The sequence below is a fragment of the Anarhichas minor genome, unplaced genomic scaffold (genome assembly GCF_050575085.1).
Source record: "Anarhichas minor isolate MPS153535 unplaced genomic scaffold, ASM5057508v1 ptg000007l, whole genome shotgun sequence".
In the NCBI taxonomy this organism is placed as follows: domain Eukaryota; kingdom Metazoa; phylum Chordata; class Actinopteri; order Perciformes; family Anarhichadidae; genus Anarhichas; species Anarhichas minor.
In genome coordinates this window covers 469874-489973 of record NW_027466453.1, presented here as the reverse complement: position 1 = coordinate 489973, position 20100 = coordinate 469874, and the positions used below count along the sequence as shown (strand labels likewise).

General features: G+C 43.5%; 1 protein-coding gene, 1 long non-coding RNA gene and 1 pseudogene across 2 annotated transcripts in view; 1 reads left to right on the top strand and 2 right to left on the bottom strand.

Annotated features, from left to right (window-relative positions):
* The window catches only part of LOC142938635 (uncharacterized), a 366584-nt gene that overhangs the window by 286682 nt on the left and 59802 nt on the right, over positions 1-20100 (bottom strand). The gene's annotated exons all lie outside the window — the stretch shown is intronic.
* On the top strand, positions 1769-10962 carry aoc2 (amine oxidase copper containing 2). Its single transcript, XM_076081881.1, has 5 exons — positions 1769-3338; positions 5017-5135; positions 6361-6527; positions 6993-7125; positions 7246-10962. Exons 1-5 carry the CDS (start codon positions 1769-1771, stop codon positions 7534-7536), a joined length of 2280 nt encoding a protein of 759 aa, XP_075937996.1. The 3' UTR covers positions 7537-10962.
* LOC142945197 (amine oxidase [copper-containing] 3-like) lies at positions 11771-18637 on the bottom strand (annotated as a pseudogene).

Genomic DNA, 20100 nt, shown 5'->3' with positions numbered 1-20100 from the left:
GACTCAGTGTCATCGCACAAAGGATTCCAGAGAGCTCAGTTAGGAGCATTCATACTTACATACTCTGATAGTTATGAGGCAGCACCGACACAGTTTATATTTTGGAAAAGAATAATAAGTTGATAAAAAAGATCTGACATAATACACACACTCTTGCACAACATGATGAATTTAATGGCATGATGATGTATTTGACATGAATACGATCAAATGTTTAGTGTGATTCTTCGTTCTTTATGTTATGAAATCCGAACACTCACGTTTTGGTCGAGGTATGTTTTAGCATCGAAATGCTATTTTCCCAAGACCTTCTAAAAACATTTTCCCACCTGACCTGACGTAGGTTTCTGCGTCCAATTCTGTGGCAGGCTCAGATGAGTTAAATTCACTGTACAACAAAACTGTACGTTTATCTCTGACCAGAGAGGGGTCCTGCCCAGGATTACATACAGGGTCACAGGAAATAACAGGCTAAACACAACATGTGGGCTGGGCTACGTTAAGGTGAAAGCTTCTCAGGAAGGAAAAGCGACACTGAAACTATCAGCACCCAAGATGTGTATTCTTTGTCAGGGCGTGAATTGTGTCTGAGAGACCTAACTCACAACTCTGTCAAAGTGGATTTACATAGCTTAATACAAGTCTGTTTCACGAAGCAAAAGGTGATTTCATTAGTTAAAGGGACAGTTCACTGTTTCCCTCTTACCTGTAGTGCTATTTATCAAAACTTAGCAGCAATGCAGTTGGATGGAAGTGCTCACAAAAAGACCTGTGGATCATCTTGAGTAACCAGGTCATGATTTCTGGAGAGAAACGTGGCTGTCAAGTTTTTCAAGTGTATTTTTTTTCCGCCTCACAGGTTTTCCGTGGATCGTGGTTATGACTTAGCTGTGCCTGCTTGACCCCCACTGCTACTACACTATCCCGATGCTCGAGTCCAGATACTAGGTTAGGATCAATTAACCAAATAACCTATGCTGCTCTTAAAATAACTGGCTCCGGATAGAGCCATCAGTTTTTTCACTTTTCACCGCTGCTCTCGTACACTTGGCACACGGGAGTCGTTTCAACTGGTTGCACTTTGCAACCTCACCGCTAGATGGAGCTAAATCCTACACACTGTTTCTTTAAGCACAGTTTTGAGGTTCTTTAACTTTACTCGACTATTTCCATTTTATGCTATTTAACACTTCTTCTGAAGGCAAATGTACTTTTTACTCCACTACATTTGTTTGACAACTTTATTTGCTTTGCCGGTTTTGATAATGAATGCAACATAATCAACTAACCGAGCTCCACTTTTACGAGCTGCAATGAACACATTAATGCATCAATGATTTTAATCCAGTAATTTAATATATATTATTCTGAAATAAACCATTCTGCATGAGGATTTGTACTTTTGGTATTAACGTTGTAATGGTAACATTTTCCTACCTGAGACTTTGAATGCAAGACATTTACTTGTAGAGTATTGCTACACTGTGGTATTGCTAATTTTACTGAAGTAAAATATCTGGAATACTTTTTCCACCACTGACAACCGATACATAATGTTTAAACAGCGTGCGTAAAATAGTAATGTTGGCCTATGAAGATGAACAGAGCTTACATGACATTCCACAACTGTTTATTCAAAGAGGGAGGGAGGGGCTGGGGTTGTGGTTTTGAAGAGAGGGGTGGGAAACAGAAGAGTTGAAGAGCGCGCCTCTCTTTTCCGAAACCCCAGTGCTCATCCTTCGCCTCCCTTTCTCCAAACCCGTGCGTAATGGTAGAGCGGAGGATGAACTCTTTAGTGAAATGGGCGCTCGGCGTCTTCGTACTCGTCTCCATCATCCTCAACATCGTCCTGATTGGCATCCACTCGAGCAGGGCGCCCAAATGCTCCGCTCAGCGTGTCCACCCGCTGAAGCGCAAACACGACGATCGCAGCCTCGCGTTCGCCGACCTAACCCGGGAGGAGTATCTGCAGGTCCAGGAGTATTTGCTAAGACAAAAAGACTTGGACATATCTACCAACCAGATCACCAAGCCGTCCGAAAATTTCTTGTTTTTAATAGAGCTATCCCTGCCCAAGAAAGCGGACGTGCTGGCTTACTTGGACGGGAAAGGCGCAAACCCGACCAGAGAGGCGACGGCGGTGGTCTTCCACGGCAAACTCGGCTACATTAAGGAGTACGTAGTGGGGCCTCTTCCCAACCCGATATACCACAGAGATGTCACCGAGGAGCGTTACAAGACGGAGATCCCTATCACTGCGCGCACGGTCACCGTCGGGGAATATAGCTTGATGTTCAAATTTCTGGAGCAAATCTTCTCCAAGCTGGGGAAGCTGATGAAAGAGAGCTTCGACGTGGGTCTGGACAAGAATCTGAACGCCTTCGAGCAGATGCCCCGTGGGGTCCGATCCGGGGACAGAAAGACTTGGATATCTTTCTTCAGGGACATGGCCGGTATGTACATCCACCCAGTGGGCTTTGAGGTGCTGCTTAACCACGAGAGCGTAAACGCGTCCGACTGGACAGTGGAGCGGCTGCTTTACAACGGCCAATACTTCCTCACCGTGGAGGAACTTCAACAGAAATACGATGCGGGGTCTGTTAAGAAAATAGTTTACAAGGAGTCGCCTGACTATGGGTCACTGAAGCCCAGGAACAAGCCTCTGCAGATCGGCCCGCAGCTCTTTTACGCAGAGGGGAAGCGCTACAGCATCAGTCATAACCACGTCCTGTACCTGGACTGGAGCTTCGCCTTCGGACTCAGCTCTCTCACGGGCATGAGGGTGTTCGATGTGCGTTTCAACGGCGAGAGGATCATCTACGAGCTGAGCGTGCAGGAGGCCATGTCCGTGTACGGTTCGGTGACTCCCGGGATGATCCTGACCAAGTTTCTGGACTCGAGTATCGGGATAGGGCGCTTCGCGCACGAACTGGTCCGCGGCGTGGATTGCCCCCACGAGGCCACCTACGTGGACACCTACCGCTACATCGACGTCCCGGCCCCGGTCAGGTTTAGGAACTCAATCTGCGTGTTTGAGCACAACATGGGTCAGCCCCTGCGGAGGCACTTCTCGGACTTCTTCCACAACAGCTACGGAGGGATGGTGAACAGCGCCCTGATTTTCAGGACCATAACCGCTATTGGGAACTATGACTACATATGGGATTTCATCTTCTACCAGAGTGGGTCAGTGGAGGCCAAGGTGCACGCCACCGGCTACATCTCCTCTTCCTACTTGGTAGACGGCAGCCGGAGACACGGCCACCAGGTGGCGGAGAACGTGCTGGGGAACATCCACACCCACTTTATCAACTTCAAGGTGGACCTAGATGTGCTGGGTGAGTGGCGGTGGCACATTTCAACCTGTTCAACAAGAAGACAGGTTCAACTTTTTATGATGGCCATACATAGAATGCATTATAAACATGCTTATAATGCGTCTGCTTATAGCACTGTATAATTATAGTTATAAGCAATCCTACAAATTCATGATGCCTTATAACAATAATTATAACATATTATAAAGCCTTCTGACATATAACATAAGGTCAAGTATAATACTTTATCTGGTCACCCACTGACATGTTTTTGCAAGGATCATAATGTATAATTCCTGATGTTGTAATACATTATAATATTTTTTTCATAATGCATTATAATAGGGTTATACACTATGATCCTATAATTTAGGAGTGCTTATAACTGCAATTATACAGTGCTATGAGCCGATCATAATGTATTGTAAAAATATCAAGTATTGCAAGCAATATTAGGTTTTGTGATACTGTTTCAATTCTCAAAAACACTGCATAATAGTAATAATTTAATAAAAGTTTAGGCCACATGCAAAGATCAATCTCTCAGTGTATGTGCACTCTCAAAGTAGTGCTATGATGTCAGAGAGGTAAATGCAAAATACAGATCCCATTGTTTTTGATTGCATAAACATTCATGCTTTTATGTGTTCTTTATATTATGACAGTTTACCTCAAATTACATTTTAAAAATCGCATTATATCGCTTTGCTTACTGCTAAATACTGCTCATTGCAATATATCTCAATATATTGAATGATAGCATCTGTATCATGGTACCAATCGTATCAGATTCTGGCTAATACACATTCTTAATTACAAGTCATTTTTACAATGCATTTAAACATGTGCTTCATTTCTATTACAACAGAGAGAATAATCTGATTTCATCTTTTAATCTGTTTAGTTATGAATGCAGAACAAATAGTGTTTGCTCTGTGTGTAAATGAATGAGTGTGTCCCTATATTTACATAGCACAGCCTCATGACTGGAGAGTATTCTGCAACGCTTTCAAGTGTTTGCTCTTCTCTGTCATGAGTGCTTGCTCGGTTAATCAGGTTATCATCTAATTTATTAGCTTCATTCACAATCGCTTCCACCAGCCTAGCAGCTGCTATTCCACCTCAAGCAGATGAACAATTCTACGTCTGGTCGATGAATAGAACCAGCTTCCGGGATTTAGTCAGGGTAACAGCGTGACAGCATTGGATTGTAATCGGGTGCCATCCCTTTTAATTTTCATATTTGAATTAACGTTTGAATATTGTCAATTAGGTTGGTCTTTTAAAATGAAATGTTGTTTTTGTCATTTTCAAATTGTCAGAGAATGCGCATAAAGTTATAAGTTTAAATGGAAATTGTAATATCAACTGTGACTTAAATGATGCACCTAAAAATGCTAAATATTTATATTGCACTTTGGTTTTGAAATTTAAATTCATATTTGAATATTGTTGAATGCAGAGTCTTTGAAAATGAAATATCAAATGGCTTTCCATTATATTGTCAGAGATTGCCCATGCTAGTAGTGAGAATGCAATTGCCTTATTGAATTCTGACCCAATTAATGTATATAAGTAGGAAATGAGAATGCTGCTGTGAGATTACATTTTATTTTAATCTTCATGAACATCAATACGTTTCAAAATACAACAGAAAACAAATATCATTACAAACATGTTTGCTTCATATCCTCTGCAGATGTGAATAATTATTTCCAGACGAAAGACATGGAATATGTCAATGTGTCGCTGCCATGGATGTCCGACCGCTACGCTATGGTCCCTCAGCTGGTGGAGAAGCAACTCACAACAGAACAGGTCCGCCTTCTTTCCCTTCCTTCACAGTAGTTGCTTTTAGTTTTCATTTAGAGGAGAGTGTGCAACAAAGTGCGTGAGCTACATTCACAGACAGCATGACGCATTCTCTGCACAGCTGTTTTTGTTACAATTGATCACTGCAATTAATCTGAATTAAGTCTACAATGAAGGGGTTTATTCCCAAATACCTTCGTATTAAGCCACATTATTGTTAACGGACCATACAGTATTCATCTCTGAATACTTGTGTTATTATCCAGGGGATTGATCCAGGGATCAATTATTATTATTATTCCCATAAACACTCTCATTAATCTTGTTTCCAACAGCAGCAGCAGGAAGTTGTTTTCAGTGGAACTACCGACTGAGAACCAAACAGCAGACAGACAGTTAGAGAATAGCTAGTGAACCCAGGGGAGCATTGAGCTGCAAAGGAACCAGGTATTTGTTTTCAGGAGCTGGTTGAGACCAAAAACAGAGCAAAAAGAGAGAGAATATCAGGTGGATGGATGTGTAAGTAGGCAAATGTTTGCTAACACACACACTATAACAACTTTATACAGTGATGTAAGTGCTGTATTTGCAAGTTGTTTGGCTGTCAGTTCCTAAGCTTAATACCTAAATCAGCTGCTCAGCTGCACCACATTAAACAGCCCTAACCCACTGATACACACACCACACACAACGCTGCAGTGCCCACATAGCCCCGCCTCCTCTCACTCACAGTGCTGTCTTCTCGCATCTCATCTCCAGTTGAACCTGATCATTTGTGGGTCGTTATCGTGTTACAGCCTTCAGTGTTTCCCATTCATTACCAATACAGTCTAGTACAGTCATAATGAACTGAAACATTTTTTACACTTCAATCTCTTTGGTTCTCTCTGGGTCTCAGTGAGGAACCCTTCATGGAACCTCACGGGACGGTGCGCCAACACCCCCAGGATGAAGGCGGCTTTTGGCTTCAGCTATGAACTTTGTTGCCATGTCATCACCCTTCATACAGCCACTGTGTTGATGATTAAAGTGTTTATATAGCACACCGCTGGAGGGAGGTGAGGCACGGGAGAACCAGAACCAGGGGGCCAAAGGGCAGACTGGCAACCCAAATGTACTCATATGTACTGTTCATTGAAATTACAATTTCTTAGTCCACCAGTGTTGCAGCCAACCAAGTAACTCTTGAATCTTGACTGAGGGACTAATCTCTACTTTGACACCCCCACAGGAGGCCGCTCTGCGCTACGACACCAAGACTCCTCGCTACCTCCACATCGCCAGCAACAAGACAAACCGCTGGGGTCACCAGCGCTCCTACAGGCTGCAGGTGTTCAGCTTCACCGGGGACCACCTCCCGGAGAGCCAGCCCGAGGAGAGGGCCATGTCCTGGGCCAGGTGAGACTGGACATCCGCAAACTCATATTGTTAAAAGTTAATGATTGTGGGCACTTCTTTTGCCTTGATGAGTAAAAGTTGTGTTAGACAAGATATCAAGATGGAGAAATAAAGATACATGCATTACCTGATAGTAAAGTGCATGTCCTGAATTTCATAGTGATTCCTATTTAGACCACTTTCAGCTGCACTTTATACACCGTCACTGGGCCACATATTAGACAAAACACCATTAGCCAGATCTTTTCCAAACCTTAACAATGCTGCCATGCACAGATTATGAAGAAAGCGAGAATTGTAGAAATCTTAGCTTTAGACATAACAAATGTTCGCAGTGCACAATCATTCATTCTTGTGATAGGGTTGAAATCTCCTGTGAGATACAATGTAGCATCAGATCTTCAGGCATGGTTCTGCTGGCCACCCAAAGCCATCTCGCTCTGTGTCTCTTCTGTTTGTCTCCAGGTATAAGGTTGCCATCACCAAGCACAAAGACTCCGAGCAGACCAGCAGCAGCCTGTACAGTCAAAACAACATCTGGTCTCCAGCTGTGGACTTCAGCAAGTACATTGAAGACAATGAAAGCATCGAAGACGAGGTGTGTTGAGATAGAACCTGTATGTGAAGTTGATAAGATAATACAAACATATATTTAAGTTTAAACTGAGATAACTTAGCTAAAGTAATTTGCATGATGTGTGTGATAATGTGCCTGTAGGACCTGGTTGCCTGGGTGACCACCGGCTTCCTCCACATCCCTCACTCCGAGGACATCCCCAACACGGTGACCGTGGGCAACGGGGGCGGGGTCCTGCTGCGGCCCCACAACTACTTTGACCAGGACCCGTCCATCCACTCTGCTGATGGGGTGTACATTGCCCCGGGCAGTGAGGACAGCTGTGACAACAATAGAATGGCCTGCCTTGCTCAAGAGACCTGCAGCCCCGTCCTTGAACCCTTCACCTACCACGGCTTCGAAGGAGTCATGAAGTTTGAGGATTCGGTCTGATTTGTTGTGCACTGCTCGGTGTTAGCCCTAATCAACTCAGAGATATGCGTGGGTTTATTTACCGATCTATCAAGAAACTTGTGTCAATGTTAACGTGTTTAACATTTTGGGGCGGCACATTATTTGTGCTTTGTGTGCGATGGGCAAGAAATTGCGTGAAGAAATTTTTCAATGTTTTGGAAAATGTTTGTTCCTGAAAGTGCGTTGAGAAGGTCAATACCACTCTCATATTTGTGCGTTAAGTACAAAGCTGGAGTCAGGACTTGGTTAGCCTAGCTTAGCATAAAGCAGTTAGCCTGGCTCTGTCTAAAATGAACTACCAATACCTTTAAAACGTGTTATCTAACACGCTGTATCTCGATAGTTTATTATGTACACAAACAGAATGTAAAAAACTCAATTTCTGGTTCTTGGGGGACTTTACATGCCGGAACAATTTCTTAATGAATAAACTGCCAGGCACAGCTTTCCAGAGTTTGTTTTCACTCTGAGCTTGCCAAGTTACCACACAGACCATATCTGACAGCCCACACTAGATGAATAAGGTAAGATAAGACAATCCTTTTTTAGTCCCACAGCTGGAAAATTTAACTTGTTTTTCATGAAAACAGAACAGCGTGTAACTCCCATAAAACCACAAGCTGTAATTTTGTCATTTATGTTTATTTATCTGTTAAACAAACAAGCTACACTATCTTAATCAGAGAGCTTTATCGGTGCTGGTGTATTCTTAACTCTGGATAGAGCCAGGCAGGCAAGCTCTTTCATTCTACTTCCAGCCTTTACTGTATGCTAAGCTAGGCTAACCACTTCCTGATTCCAGCTCTGTACGTAACAAAAAGAGAATTGGGATCAATCTTTTCTACTCATTGCTGTTAAGAAAGAAAATGAATTGTTTGCCCGTCAATATACCCTCAGTTTACCTGCGATTAGGTCAATATCGCTTTTCAACTAGGATCACTGAAGAATCGCCCTCATTCGTAAGGCTGCTATTATTTCATATTTGTCTCATTGTCAGCAAATTCCATTAGAAGTCTGTCTCTTAATACGTTCTCCATATCCTCAACTTCAAGCCCATCGGTTCCTACTCTAAACATAACACTTTTGTTACATTTTTAAAAAGGGTCAGACATTTCCTAAAACAGCTGTTTGCTGTTGTGTCAAACAGGAGCAAGTGGTGCCTCTCTTGGGGACTATCTTTGGTGGTGCATTAATTCACATTTGTGCTCCAATGAGTATTTGTGGCAGCAACACAGTGTATGTGTGATTGAGTCAAAATAAACTACAGTGTGCGTGTTCATGCTAGTGAAGATAATGCTAAGTGTTTTTAATAAATGGAGCTCTGTGGGACAGAGGAAGAAGATATATCAGACTTTGTATGCAGACAACATGTTTTCAGGAGGATCACTTCACTGTTGGCATTGATCTGGGATTTGTTGGCAATAAGAAGAATATAAATGATCCCCTGACCTATGTATCCCATCTATGCTGTAAAGTTGTAAGCTAATAATATGCAGCAACTGTTCAATATGTAGTAAATATAATTGGAGATATAATTCTGCTAACATAATAATGATTAGATTAATGAGCTCTAGGGATGGTAATATCAGTCAGTCGGCCAATGTGCCTCTTTGGTCCAGACTGAATATCTGAACATTTTAGACGGATTGATGCAACATTTTGTACGGGTAACTTTGATGATCCTCTGATTTTCCATCTTGCGCCATCATCAGATCAAAATTTTATTTTGTCAAATACTTGCGGCTGGCAATATTATTCTGTCTGACGTTGCCACAAAGGTTTGGTTCAGAGATTCATGTCCCCAGGGGAAGAAACATTGTGCTGTGTGACTTTTGCTCTTTGGTTTATGACCTAATACCTGCATAATTGATGGCATATCTATTAGTCTCAGCTGCACCTTGTGTTAAGTGCTTATTAGCAAATGTTTGTATATAACTTGCTCAAGATGGTGAACATAGTTAACATTATACCTGCTTAGTATTAGCATGTTAGCATTGTCAATGTGTGCAAGTTTGTATACTGAACCACTGAGCTTCACGGAGCCACTAGCATGGCTGTAGACTCTTAGTTCTGCTGCCTTGTGTCCTCCCCAATTTTTGGAGTCACCAGCCGCCACTGCTGTACAGTGTCAGTTTACAATGTTTATGTCACAGTTTATATATCACAGTGGTTTGTAGTATGAGACACAGATAGACAAAATAAGAATGGCTTTGCTCCCAGTGCCATCTGGGTACATTCTGACTCCATGTTAAAAATGAGTCAAAATGTGATTGCTGGCATAAAAGCAAAAATTATTGCAAGCATCACTGAAATTATTAGAGGTTATAGCATCTTTGCTTGCACAATCTTAAACCATAGATCACATTTCTCCTGATGTCACCTATGGTTTTGAGATAAAATTACAATTAATCCCATGTAACAATTATCACTGATAAAGAGTGGATTAGTGTCTGCAAAACACGTATTCCTGATTACCTATTTGTTTTTTTCTAATGCCAAATGTACCTCTTCTATTCTATCTCAGTATGGATTGTTAACTTTGGTGATACCACCAAAGGAGGGAAGCCAACTATGTCATGTTATTTGACAGTAGTTGGCCACTCACCTTCTTATGGTCAGCAATGAAGCAGTAAAACAATGCTTCCAAGGTTTCTTAAAAACAACAATCAAACACTTTCTTGGCTTCCCTGCAGGTGTTGCTGTTGAGATTTGGAAATGGTTTATTTCCACCAATTCCTCTAATTCCTCTGCGCTGGCAATAGCAGGGTTGTCCGCTGGTACGTATGTACGGACATCCGGTCTATTCTCAGCAACGCTTTGAGGGAATTTCTTTAAATTTGGCACAAACATCTACTTCAAGGATGACCTGATCAAATGTTGGAGGTCCACATCACTGTGACCTTATGTCTGTCCTATTCTCAGGAACGCCTCAGAGAATTTCTTCAATAGGCACAAACCTCCACTTTGACTCAAAGATGAACTGATTATAATTTGGTGGTCAAACGTCAAGGTCACTGTGGCCACAATTCAAGATTGATATGCTAATTATGACAAATTCACACAAATGCTTGATATATAAAATATCACATTGGACGGGCACCGTTGATGTAAACTGCAACTCGACTGGTTAGCTGATCTCCATCTTGCCTCTCAGAAATAGAGAAACCTTTTGCCTCTGTGGACCAGACTCCTCTGCTGTACAGTCTGTGTGTGAAAGTGTGCACTGACAAATATGACCATCTAGTCCAAAGCAGGGTCACTCTCTGATGTGGCCTGAGGCTGTGACTACTGGACATCGGATATCGTATTCATTTTGCATATACTTTTTTTACAGTGCAACATTCTGAAGAACGTTGTTCTTCTTGTTTCCTCTTAAAATAAACAAAGAGATTATTTGTCAAAGAAGGGGCTTGGAGGTTTTCTTCATTTGGTCTTTGCAAACATACACACACACGTGTTTTTTTCATTCTCACAAGATTTTGTGGAATTAAATCATTTTTAATAATTTTTACTTTTAAATGCTAGTGCTGTTCAGTGTTGCTTTGAGGACACTTAAGGCTACGTAAAGCATTGTACACTGACAAAATAGAAGTTCAAGACACACACACACACAGACGATGTAACACACACCCTCTCACCCACCCCGCTACCCCTCTACATACTTGAATGGGATCCAGGAGGGGAGTGCTTGTAAGGTTCAGTGATTGTTTCTGCGTGTGCTTCGGTGATGTAGTAAGTATTTTTTTCCGTCAGCTGTTGAGTGAAATGTTTCTGCCCAAGCTTTCATTTTCCACCGAGACCTTCACTTGCTGGAGACAGGCAGTGACAGGATGGGGAAAACAAAGGAGAGCAGAGCTCCCATGCAGAATCCAACTACAACCTGCACTCAAAGACCAAGTGAGGCCATACTCACTATACTCACAGAGCAGAAAGGTGCTTTGACTCCATTACCTTACAATGCCATACCCCATAGACCAGTGGTGGAAGAAGTACTTAGATCCTTTGCTCAAAGTTAATACAAAGAGCTTTCATTTTGTGTTGACAACAATGGTAGTGTTTCGTTGCACCAGATTCCCTTTAGAAAACCTGTAATTTTACTGCAGCAGGGTCTGACAGTCTGCCCCACTCAGTCCTGGTTCTGGTTCTCCCATTCCACTCTCTCCTCCTGGGGACCCAGGAATATGGATGCCCTTGCCTTCCAATATTGATGGGGCTACTGGTTCAGAAAGTATCGCAGATCTGTGGAGTAAACATTATAGGGATATCTTTAACAGTGTTAAGAGTGATTAATTTAATGGTGGTGTGTTTATTAAACTAAGTGTTCTACGCCATTGAGAAATTGGCAGTGAACAAAGCATGTGGCCTTGACCAAAGAACAGCAGATGCTAACCGTAGAATTCCAGTGTTACTTGGTATGTGTTTTTCTGGATTGTTATTTCATGGTGAACTTCCTGACTCTATGCTGACTGTTTTATTAGTGCCATTAATCAAAGATTAAACCAGTAAAATATCCAGCACAGAAAATGATAGACCAATTGCTCTGCGTACTTTCTTAGAACACGTTCTCTTGGATAGGCTTCAAGAATATATAATAACCACTGACAATCAATGAACATAGCACAGACTCATGTATAATTGCACTGAAGGAAGTTGTTAGTAAGTATAGGAGACATAACACTACAATATTTATGTGTTTCCTGGATGCATCTAAAGCGTTTGACCGAATGAATCATTGTAAATTATTTGTCAAACTACAAGAGCGAGGGGTCCATATTTGACAAAGATTTTGCACCTTTGGTATTCGCATCAAACCATGCAAGATACATGGGGTAAGAGTGTATCTGCACCCTGCCTAGTAATCCGACAAGGACCTGCCTTCAGAGATTCTTGTTTGTGATGGATCCAACAGTGTTTTGATGACTTGATTTATGGCTTCATTACCACAACATTTAAGGATTTCAACAAGTAGAACAGAATGTTTTAATGATTAAACAGGGTTGGGGTAGCTGCTAATAATGTAACCTAAAGGATTTCAGCCCAACATTGACAGAAATGAATCTCAGTTCATCGGTTCTTCAGGCTGGCGCTTCCATGACATCTTCATGTGTGAGGCATATATTTTGAAAGAACACACAGGCCAACAGAGTTTCACCTCACCTTGGAATAAGGTGGTCTGCCACCATGCCTTCATGACCCCATATGTCTTCTCAATGATATAATGAGCCTTGCCATGCTTACAGAGGGGGTTGAGAGAATTTGAAAACAGGGCAGTTTCTATAAATCCATGGAGTTAGGGTGTAGCTTGCCGATCTATCTTCTCCTGCATACTGCAATACTATTTGTTAACAAGTGAAACTAATTCGTTTTTTACATTACACACTATATACGGTTTGTTATATCAGTGTTGACTGTTCTCTCCTCTCCCAATGCTTACACAGTAAGAACAAGCTTTTATTTGTTTCCTGAACCCTAAAGATAACCAATATTTACAAAAATACTTTGAGTATAATATTTATTTCTCCTGTCTTCTAAAATTAGTATTGTCCTCTTTTATTCCTCATTTAGTTTCCTTCCACTGTACCTACCAGTAGGAGACAGTGATTATTTTAGCGTTATATCGTGTTTCTTATAATGAAATTGCACTGTTAACAAGTTAGTTAGTTTAGTGTGCTTACATATGTTTGAGGAGTACACAAATTACAGCTGAGACGGATGGGAATGTTATTCCTTTTGGAGTTATTTTGTCACAAATAAAAGTATTCGCCATATGAGAAAAAATAACCTGATGATGGCGCTAGATGAAAGGTCAGAGAATCACCAAAGGTTTTACGGTTTATCCTCAAGCAGTAGCCCCTGGTAGGGTCTCCCAAGGCAAACAGGTCTCAGGGGAGAGCCCAGACTAAGAGCGGTTCAAAATAACCCCGATGAAAAGCAGCCCACGGTCTTCAGCCACCTCGCCCGGACCAGGGAAACCGGGCCACCCTCCTGGAGCCAGACCCAGGAGGGGAGCTCATCGGCATCTGGTGCCTTCGCCCATGGGGCCCGGTCGGGCTCAGCCCGAAGAAACAACATGGAGCAGCCACCCTGTGGACCCACCACCCGCAGGGACAAGCATCGGGGTCGGGTGCAATGCAGACCGGGCAGCGGGCCGGGCCGAGGGCCTGGGCGAGCCGATCGCTAGCTGCATAGACTAGCTCTAGGGACGTGGAACGTCCCCTCGCTAGCGGGGAAAGAGCCGGAGCTGGTGCAGGAGGTAGAGCGATACCAGCTAGATATAATTGGACTCACCTCCACACACAGCACTGGTCCTGGAACCAAGCTCATGGAGAGGGGTTGGACTTTGTCCTTTTCTGGAGTTGCCCAGGGTGAGAGGCGCCGGGCGGGAGTGGGGATACTCACGAGCCCCCGGCTGAGCGCCGCTGTGTTGGAGTTCTCCCCGGAGAACGAGAGGGTCGCCTCCATGCGCATACGGATTGCGGGAAGTAAGGCTCTGACTGTTGTTTGTGCTTGTGCACCAAACAGCAATTCGGAGTATCCGGCCTTCTTGGAGTAGGTGGGAGGGGTCCTGGAAAGGACGCTGCCTGCGCTCACGTGGGCAATGACGGAGAAACCTGGCGGGGGGTGATTGAGAGGAACGGCTTGCCCGATCTGAACCCGAGTGGTGTCTCGCTATTGGACTTCTGTGCTAGCCACGGTTTGGCCATAACGAACACCATGTTCGAACATAAAGTGGCTCATAAGTGTACCTGGTAACAGAACACCTTAGGCCGGCGATCTATGATCGACTTTGTAATTGTATCATCTGATCTGCGGCCGTATGTCTTGGACACTCGGGTGAAGAGTGGAGCAGAGCTGTCAACTGATCACCACCTGGTGGTGAGTTGGATCAGATGGTGGGGGAGCCGGCTGGAAAGACCTGGCAAGCCCAAACGTGTAGTGAGGGTGAATTGGGAACATCTGGTGGAGGACCCTGTCCGGGAGGTCTTTAACTCCCACCTCCGGAAGAACTTCTCACACATCCCAAGGTAGGTTGGGACATGGAATCCGAATGGACCATGTTCAAAGCCACTATTGTGGACGCGGCCACTAGGAGTTGTGGTCGGAAGGTCATCGGTGCTTGTCATGGCGGCAACCCGAGAACCCGGTGGTAGACACTGGAGGTGAGGGAAGCTGTCAAGCTGAAGAGGGAGGCCTTTCGGGCCTGGTTGGCTCAGAGGTTTCCTGAAGCAGCTGAGAGGTACCGGCAGGCCAGAAGGGCTGCAGCTGCGGTGGTCGCGGATGCTAAAACTCGGGCATGGGAGGAGTTCGGGAAGGCCATGGAGAAGGACTTTCGGTTGGCCTCAAGGAGGTTCTGGCAAACCATCTGACACCTCAGAAATGGAAAGCAGGGCCTGCCCCAGGCTGTTCTCAGCAGGGGGGGGGGACGCTGACCCGGACAGGGGACATCGTCGGGCGGTGGAAAGAGCAATTCGAGGAACTCCTAAGCCTGAAGACTTGGGGGGGGCAGCACCCATATACCAGGCGGAGGCCGCTAAGGTAATGAAAAAGCTCCTTGGTGGCAAGGCACCAGGGGTGGATGAGATCCACCCTGAGATGCTGAAGGTGCTGGGCACTGTTGGGCTGTCTTGGCTGACACGCCTATTCAATGTTGCATGGGAGTCGGGATCAGTGCCCATGGACTGGCAGACCGGGGTGGTGGTTCCCATTTTCAAAAAGGGGGACAGTGGACTTGGAGAAGGCTTTCGATCGGGTCCCTCGGGGGTTCTTGTGGGGGGTGCTGCGGGAGTATGGGGTGCCGGACCCATTACAATGGACCATCCGGTCCCTGCACGACTGCAGTAGGATCTGTGTCCGTATTCTCTGCAATAAGTTAGACACGTTCCCGGTGGGTGTTGGCCTCCGCCAGGGCTGCCCTTTGTCACCGGTCCTGTTCATGGACAGGATATCTGGGCGCAACCGGGGGGTGGAGAACGTCAGGTTCGGGAGTCTCGGGATCACCTCTCTGCTGTTTGCAGATGATGTGGTCCTGTTGGCCTCCTCGGATCGTGACCTCCAGCATTCACTGGGGCGGTTTGCAGGCGAGTGTGAAGCGGCGGGGATGAGAGTTAGCACCTCCAAATCTGAGCCAGGGTCTTGTTCACAAGTGAGGGTAAGATGGATCGGGAGATCGACAGGCGGATTGGTGCTGAATTGCCTGAAAAACATTGTTAAATATGGGGAGGTGGTCTTCCATGTCAAATCTATACAAAGCCAAACTAAATAATTCTATTTACATATCTTCACTCGCACAATAGTAACAGCAGGAATCTAAGCTTGATTAAGTTATTATTATGAATATTACTCAATAGTAAGATTATCTAAGTACCTTCCCCAAACTCTTATTTTCATCAGAATAAGGCCAAAACAACTACAACATTCAGATGCTGCATTTAGCCACAGAGAAAAAGAGTCCTGCAGGAGAATTACATTACAAATCAACATCACTACTGCTTTTATTTTTTTTCTCTTTATAAAAGTTTCAGGAAGGTTACAGTCTCTACTCATATGACTTAAACATTTTAGAGTTAAACCTTTTGACAATATTGGAATTCCTGGAAGTCGGCATCCACATGTGTGCGTGTTCTTATGCGCCTGTGTACATGCATGATTGCAAACACTTTTCAATCTTCTGATAGTATTAAGCAGGAAAACAAACACCTGTAACAGCACACAGGAGTGTTTACGCTTCCTTTCCTGGCCGGTTTCTTAAAAAACTTTTATTATATTATTCATATTTTTCACATTTCCCCCTTGTACGCACCACAGTCCTTGTCCCTTCTAAAACGATCCTGTTGTAGAGTGCTGTCATCTGTCGTCATAGCTGGCTTCCTAGATACATCAGCTACTGTATCTTCAATGAAGGCTTGTATATTGTTTTAACATATACCAGTATTTGTGAATTTGTGGAAACTTTATACAACATAACAAACATGGATATTCCAATGCAAGTCACTGTTGTTTCTAAAAACCACTAGCTCAGCAGATACATCTCAGCCTCTGGCCACCTTAACTTAAGAAGTATTAAAACATTTTGATGAGCAAGTGTAACAATTCAGTTCTTTAAATTCAGATTTTTATACTTTTATACTTGTGAAGACATTTTTCAGATAAAAACAAATACAATATTGTTTCAAATCACATTTGCATTAAGACTGTACCTGAGCTTGCAGCTGTGCAGCTATAACTGTCACTGTTACAAGGTTGAATAGCAAAGTACAGCTCTCACCTGCTCTGTTTGGAGCTGTTTCTCCACCACCTGAGGGATCATGGCATGGCGTCCAGGTATCCAGGGCAGCGAAACATTCACAAACTCCATGTCTTTCGTCTGGAATACATTCTTCACTCCTGGAGAGGGGACATGATTGACTTTCACTTTAATTTCTGCTATTATGCTGAGTTATAGTTTTATTTATTTACATAAAAAAATGATATTCTGACAGGCTCAAGGTCCTGGAGATTCCTGCTACACCCACCTAAAACGTCAACGTCCACTTTGAAGTTGATAAAATGAGTGTGGATATTTCCAGTGACATTTTCTGCCACTTGATGACCGAATGGAAAATTGTCCTTCAATGCAAAGGAAGAGGCGATGTAGCCGGTGGCGTGCACCTTGGCCTCTACTGAGCCACTCTGGTAGAAGATGAAATCCCACATGTAGTCATAGTTTCCTATAGCTGTGATTGTCCTGAACACTAAGGCGGTGTTTGCTAGTCCTCCGTAACTGTTGAAGACAATCTCTGAGAAGTGCCTCCGTAGAGGTTGGCCCATGTCATGCTCAAAGACGCATATTGAGTTTCTGAGTCGGCGTGGAACACCAGTGTCCAGGAAATGGAAAGTGTCTATGTAAGTGGCTGAATAAGGGCAGTCGACCCCCCTGACCAACTCATAAGCACATTTACCAATGCCCAAGCTGCCGTCAAGGTATTTGGTGAGCATGAGATTTGGCGTGACGGACCCGTAGACTGACATGGCGTCTTGAACACTTAACTCATAGATGATCCTCTCTCCTCTGAAACGAACATCAAAAGCTCTCATGCCTCTAAGCAGGCTCAGACCAAAGGCAAAGTTCCAGTCAAGGTATACAATGTGGTTGTTCTTCACACTGAATCGCTTGCCTTGTACATGAAACTGCTGGGGTCCAATTCCTGTAGGTTTCTGTCTGGGTTTGAGTGAGGCGTAATTAGGCACAGGTTTGTAGATGATTTTCTTCACGGTTCCTGCCTCGTATTGCTGCTTCAGTTCCATTATACTGTCAAAGTACTGACCATTATAAAGCACTTTCATCACACACCAGGACAAATATTTGGTGCTTTGGTTGAATAACATCTCAAAGCCCACAGGGTGAATGTAGTAGCCCTCCTCATTTCGATACAGTGAAATCCAGGTCTCTCTGTCCCCTGACTTGACTCCTCTGGGCATGCCGTCGTAGTAAGCAGTGTAATCAGATGCCTCTAAACCGAAACTGTCCTTCAGCAGCGTATTGACTGGTTTAAGTACATCTTGCAGAAACATTTCTATAAGAACCCCTTCCCCAACATGTACCGGACGTGCAGTCAAAGGGATCTCCCTTTTATATCTCTCAAAGGTGACATCGCGGTGGTAGGACGGGTTGGGGAGAGGGCCCACTACATATTCCTTTATGTTGTTATTCGTGCCATGAAAAACCACCGCGGTTGCCTCTTGCTGGTTTAAGCCCGTTGGTATCCAGGTAGTGCAAAATATCCTGTTTAATTGGCAGGGAGAGATCGATCATATAGAGGTAGTCAGCTGAAGGAGGTGTAGATGGATCAGTTGAGATGTTCATCCCCGGCATCTTGGACATGTAGTCACGCACCTGTAGGAACTCTTCCACAGAGAGGTCAGCGAAGACGTTGCTGCGCTCGTCGTGCACCGCAGGTTGGACTGTGTTTACCGGTTGAGCAGGGCACTTTGGAGTGCGTTCGGTGTTGAGCCATAGCAGGACACAGTTGCCTATCAATGAGGCAACAACTACGAGAACCAGAAGGCATTTGAAGATCTTGGAAATAGTTTGAGAGACCATTTCTCTGCAGCTGTACAACAGTTATAGTTGGGGAGAGGAGATGGTAGCTGTTTAAGGAGATTGTGTAAAGGGGTGTGGCCACAGATTTTAAAGACTGCTTTTACAACTTGAGAGATGTTTCTTTTGATAAGAGCGGTAGTAACACAAGTACCCATGTATAAAGTTGCTGTGAAGATTATTGGGTATCATTAAAGAGACAACAATACATTTAGGTAGCAAGAACTTTGGGATTCAGGCAAGCAATTATGTGAAACAAGTTTTTTCCAATCCCATTTTCTGAATGTTTAAGCTAAAACCTACAAGTGGTCATATTAGCGATATTAGAAAAGCATTGACATTAAACATATTTTAGCTATAGGGATGGTAATGGTGCTGGGATGGTCAGTTAACCATTTACTGAAATAGGTCAACAAATATTGAATGAACTCTACGAACTTTGTCCAGATATTCTTGGTGCCCAGTGAGTGAATCCTAAAAACGGATCACCCAACTTTTCATAAAGCATGTCTTCATTGTGACTTAGAATGTCTCAAAAACTTATAAAATGATTATGACCTTTATTACAGATATTCAAGGTCTACAGATGATGAACAACATTGGTGACGCCCTGACTATTCATCTTGTGGCATGATCAGGTAATGATTGTGTAGTTATCCAACATAATATCTCATCACCTACTCTATGCAGACACAATATCGATCCCCTCACTTTTCCTCCATTGCCATCATGAGGACAAAATCACCGAGTTAGTTAAGTGCATGTAAACACTGACCTGCTAGCTGGCTGTAGACGTTTACTGCAGAGAAAATAAAGAACATCTAAGTTGTTTTTCTTAGTTGTTTGATGGAACATGTGGGGGCAGACCAGGACACAAAGGCTGTAACTGCTGTGATAAGATAAAATAAGCTGATTGTAAAAATCAACGATGGCATTGATGTTCGATTGAAGATCTCTACCCTAACAAACTGCATGTACGACAGTAAAATGTTCAAAAGGGCCGTAGACTTTATTGACTATGTGTGTAAACGCTTAATTGTGTTATAGATCAATAGATACGAGTCAACAACTTCAACTGAGATTTCCAGATGTAATCACAATAACTGCTTGATTGGTGTACAGTAAGCATCAGCACTCCCATCAAACAAAACAAGATCATTTATCAGATACAAATACAAGAAAACATGTAATTACCAGAATCCTTTAAAAATATAGATTTTTACAAATCAAAAGTGTGTGTGTTGTATATTCCCTTTTATTTACATAAAAGCTGTGGTTTATGCTGGTATTTTAGTCAGGCACCCTTCTGTCTGGATCAGGGTCTGTGTGTGATTCAGGTGAGATCGGGGGTTATATCCGTAACCATCAGTGCGCTGCAGCCGCAGAACCTACATTTTCATGTACACGATTAATCCGATTCATTTTGAAAAGTCAGCTTTTTAAAAACCAACATGGCTCAGTTCAAA

Excerpts from the sequence above, each read along its gene's own strand:
- aoc2 (XM_076081881.1), top strand. The coding sequence starts at position 1,769 with ATGGTAGAGCGGAGGATGAACTCTTTAGTGAAATGGGCGCTCGGCGTC. Across the intron at positions 3,339-5,016 it reads GGTGGACCTAGATGTGCTGG|ATGTGAATAATTATTTCCAG; the intron begins GTGAGTGGCGGT and ends TATCCTCTGCAG. Across the intron at positions 6,528-6,992 it reads AGGGCCATGTCCTGGGCCAG|GTATAAGGTTGCCATCACCA; the intron begins GTGAGACTGGAC and ends GTTTGTCTCCAG.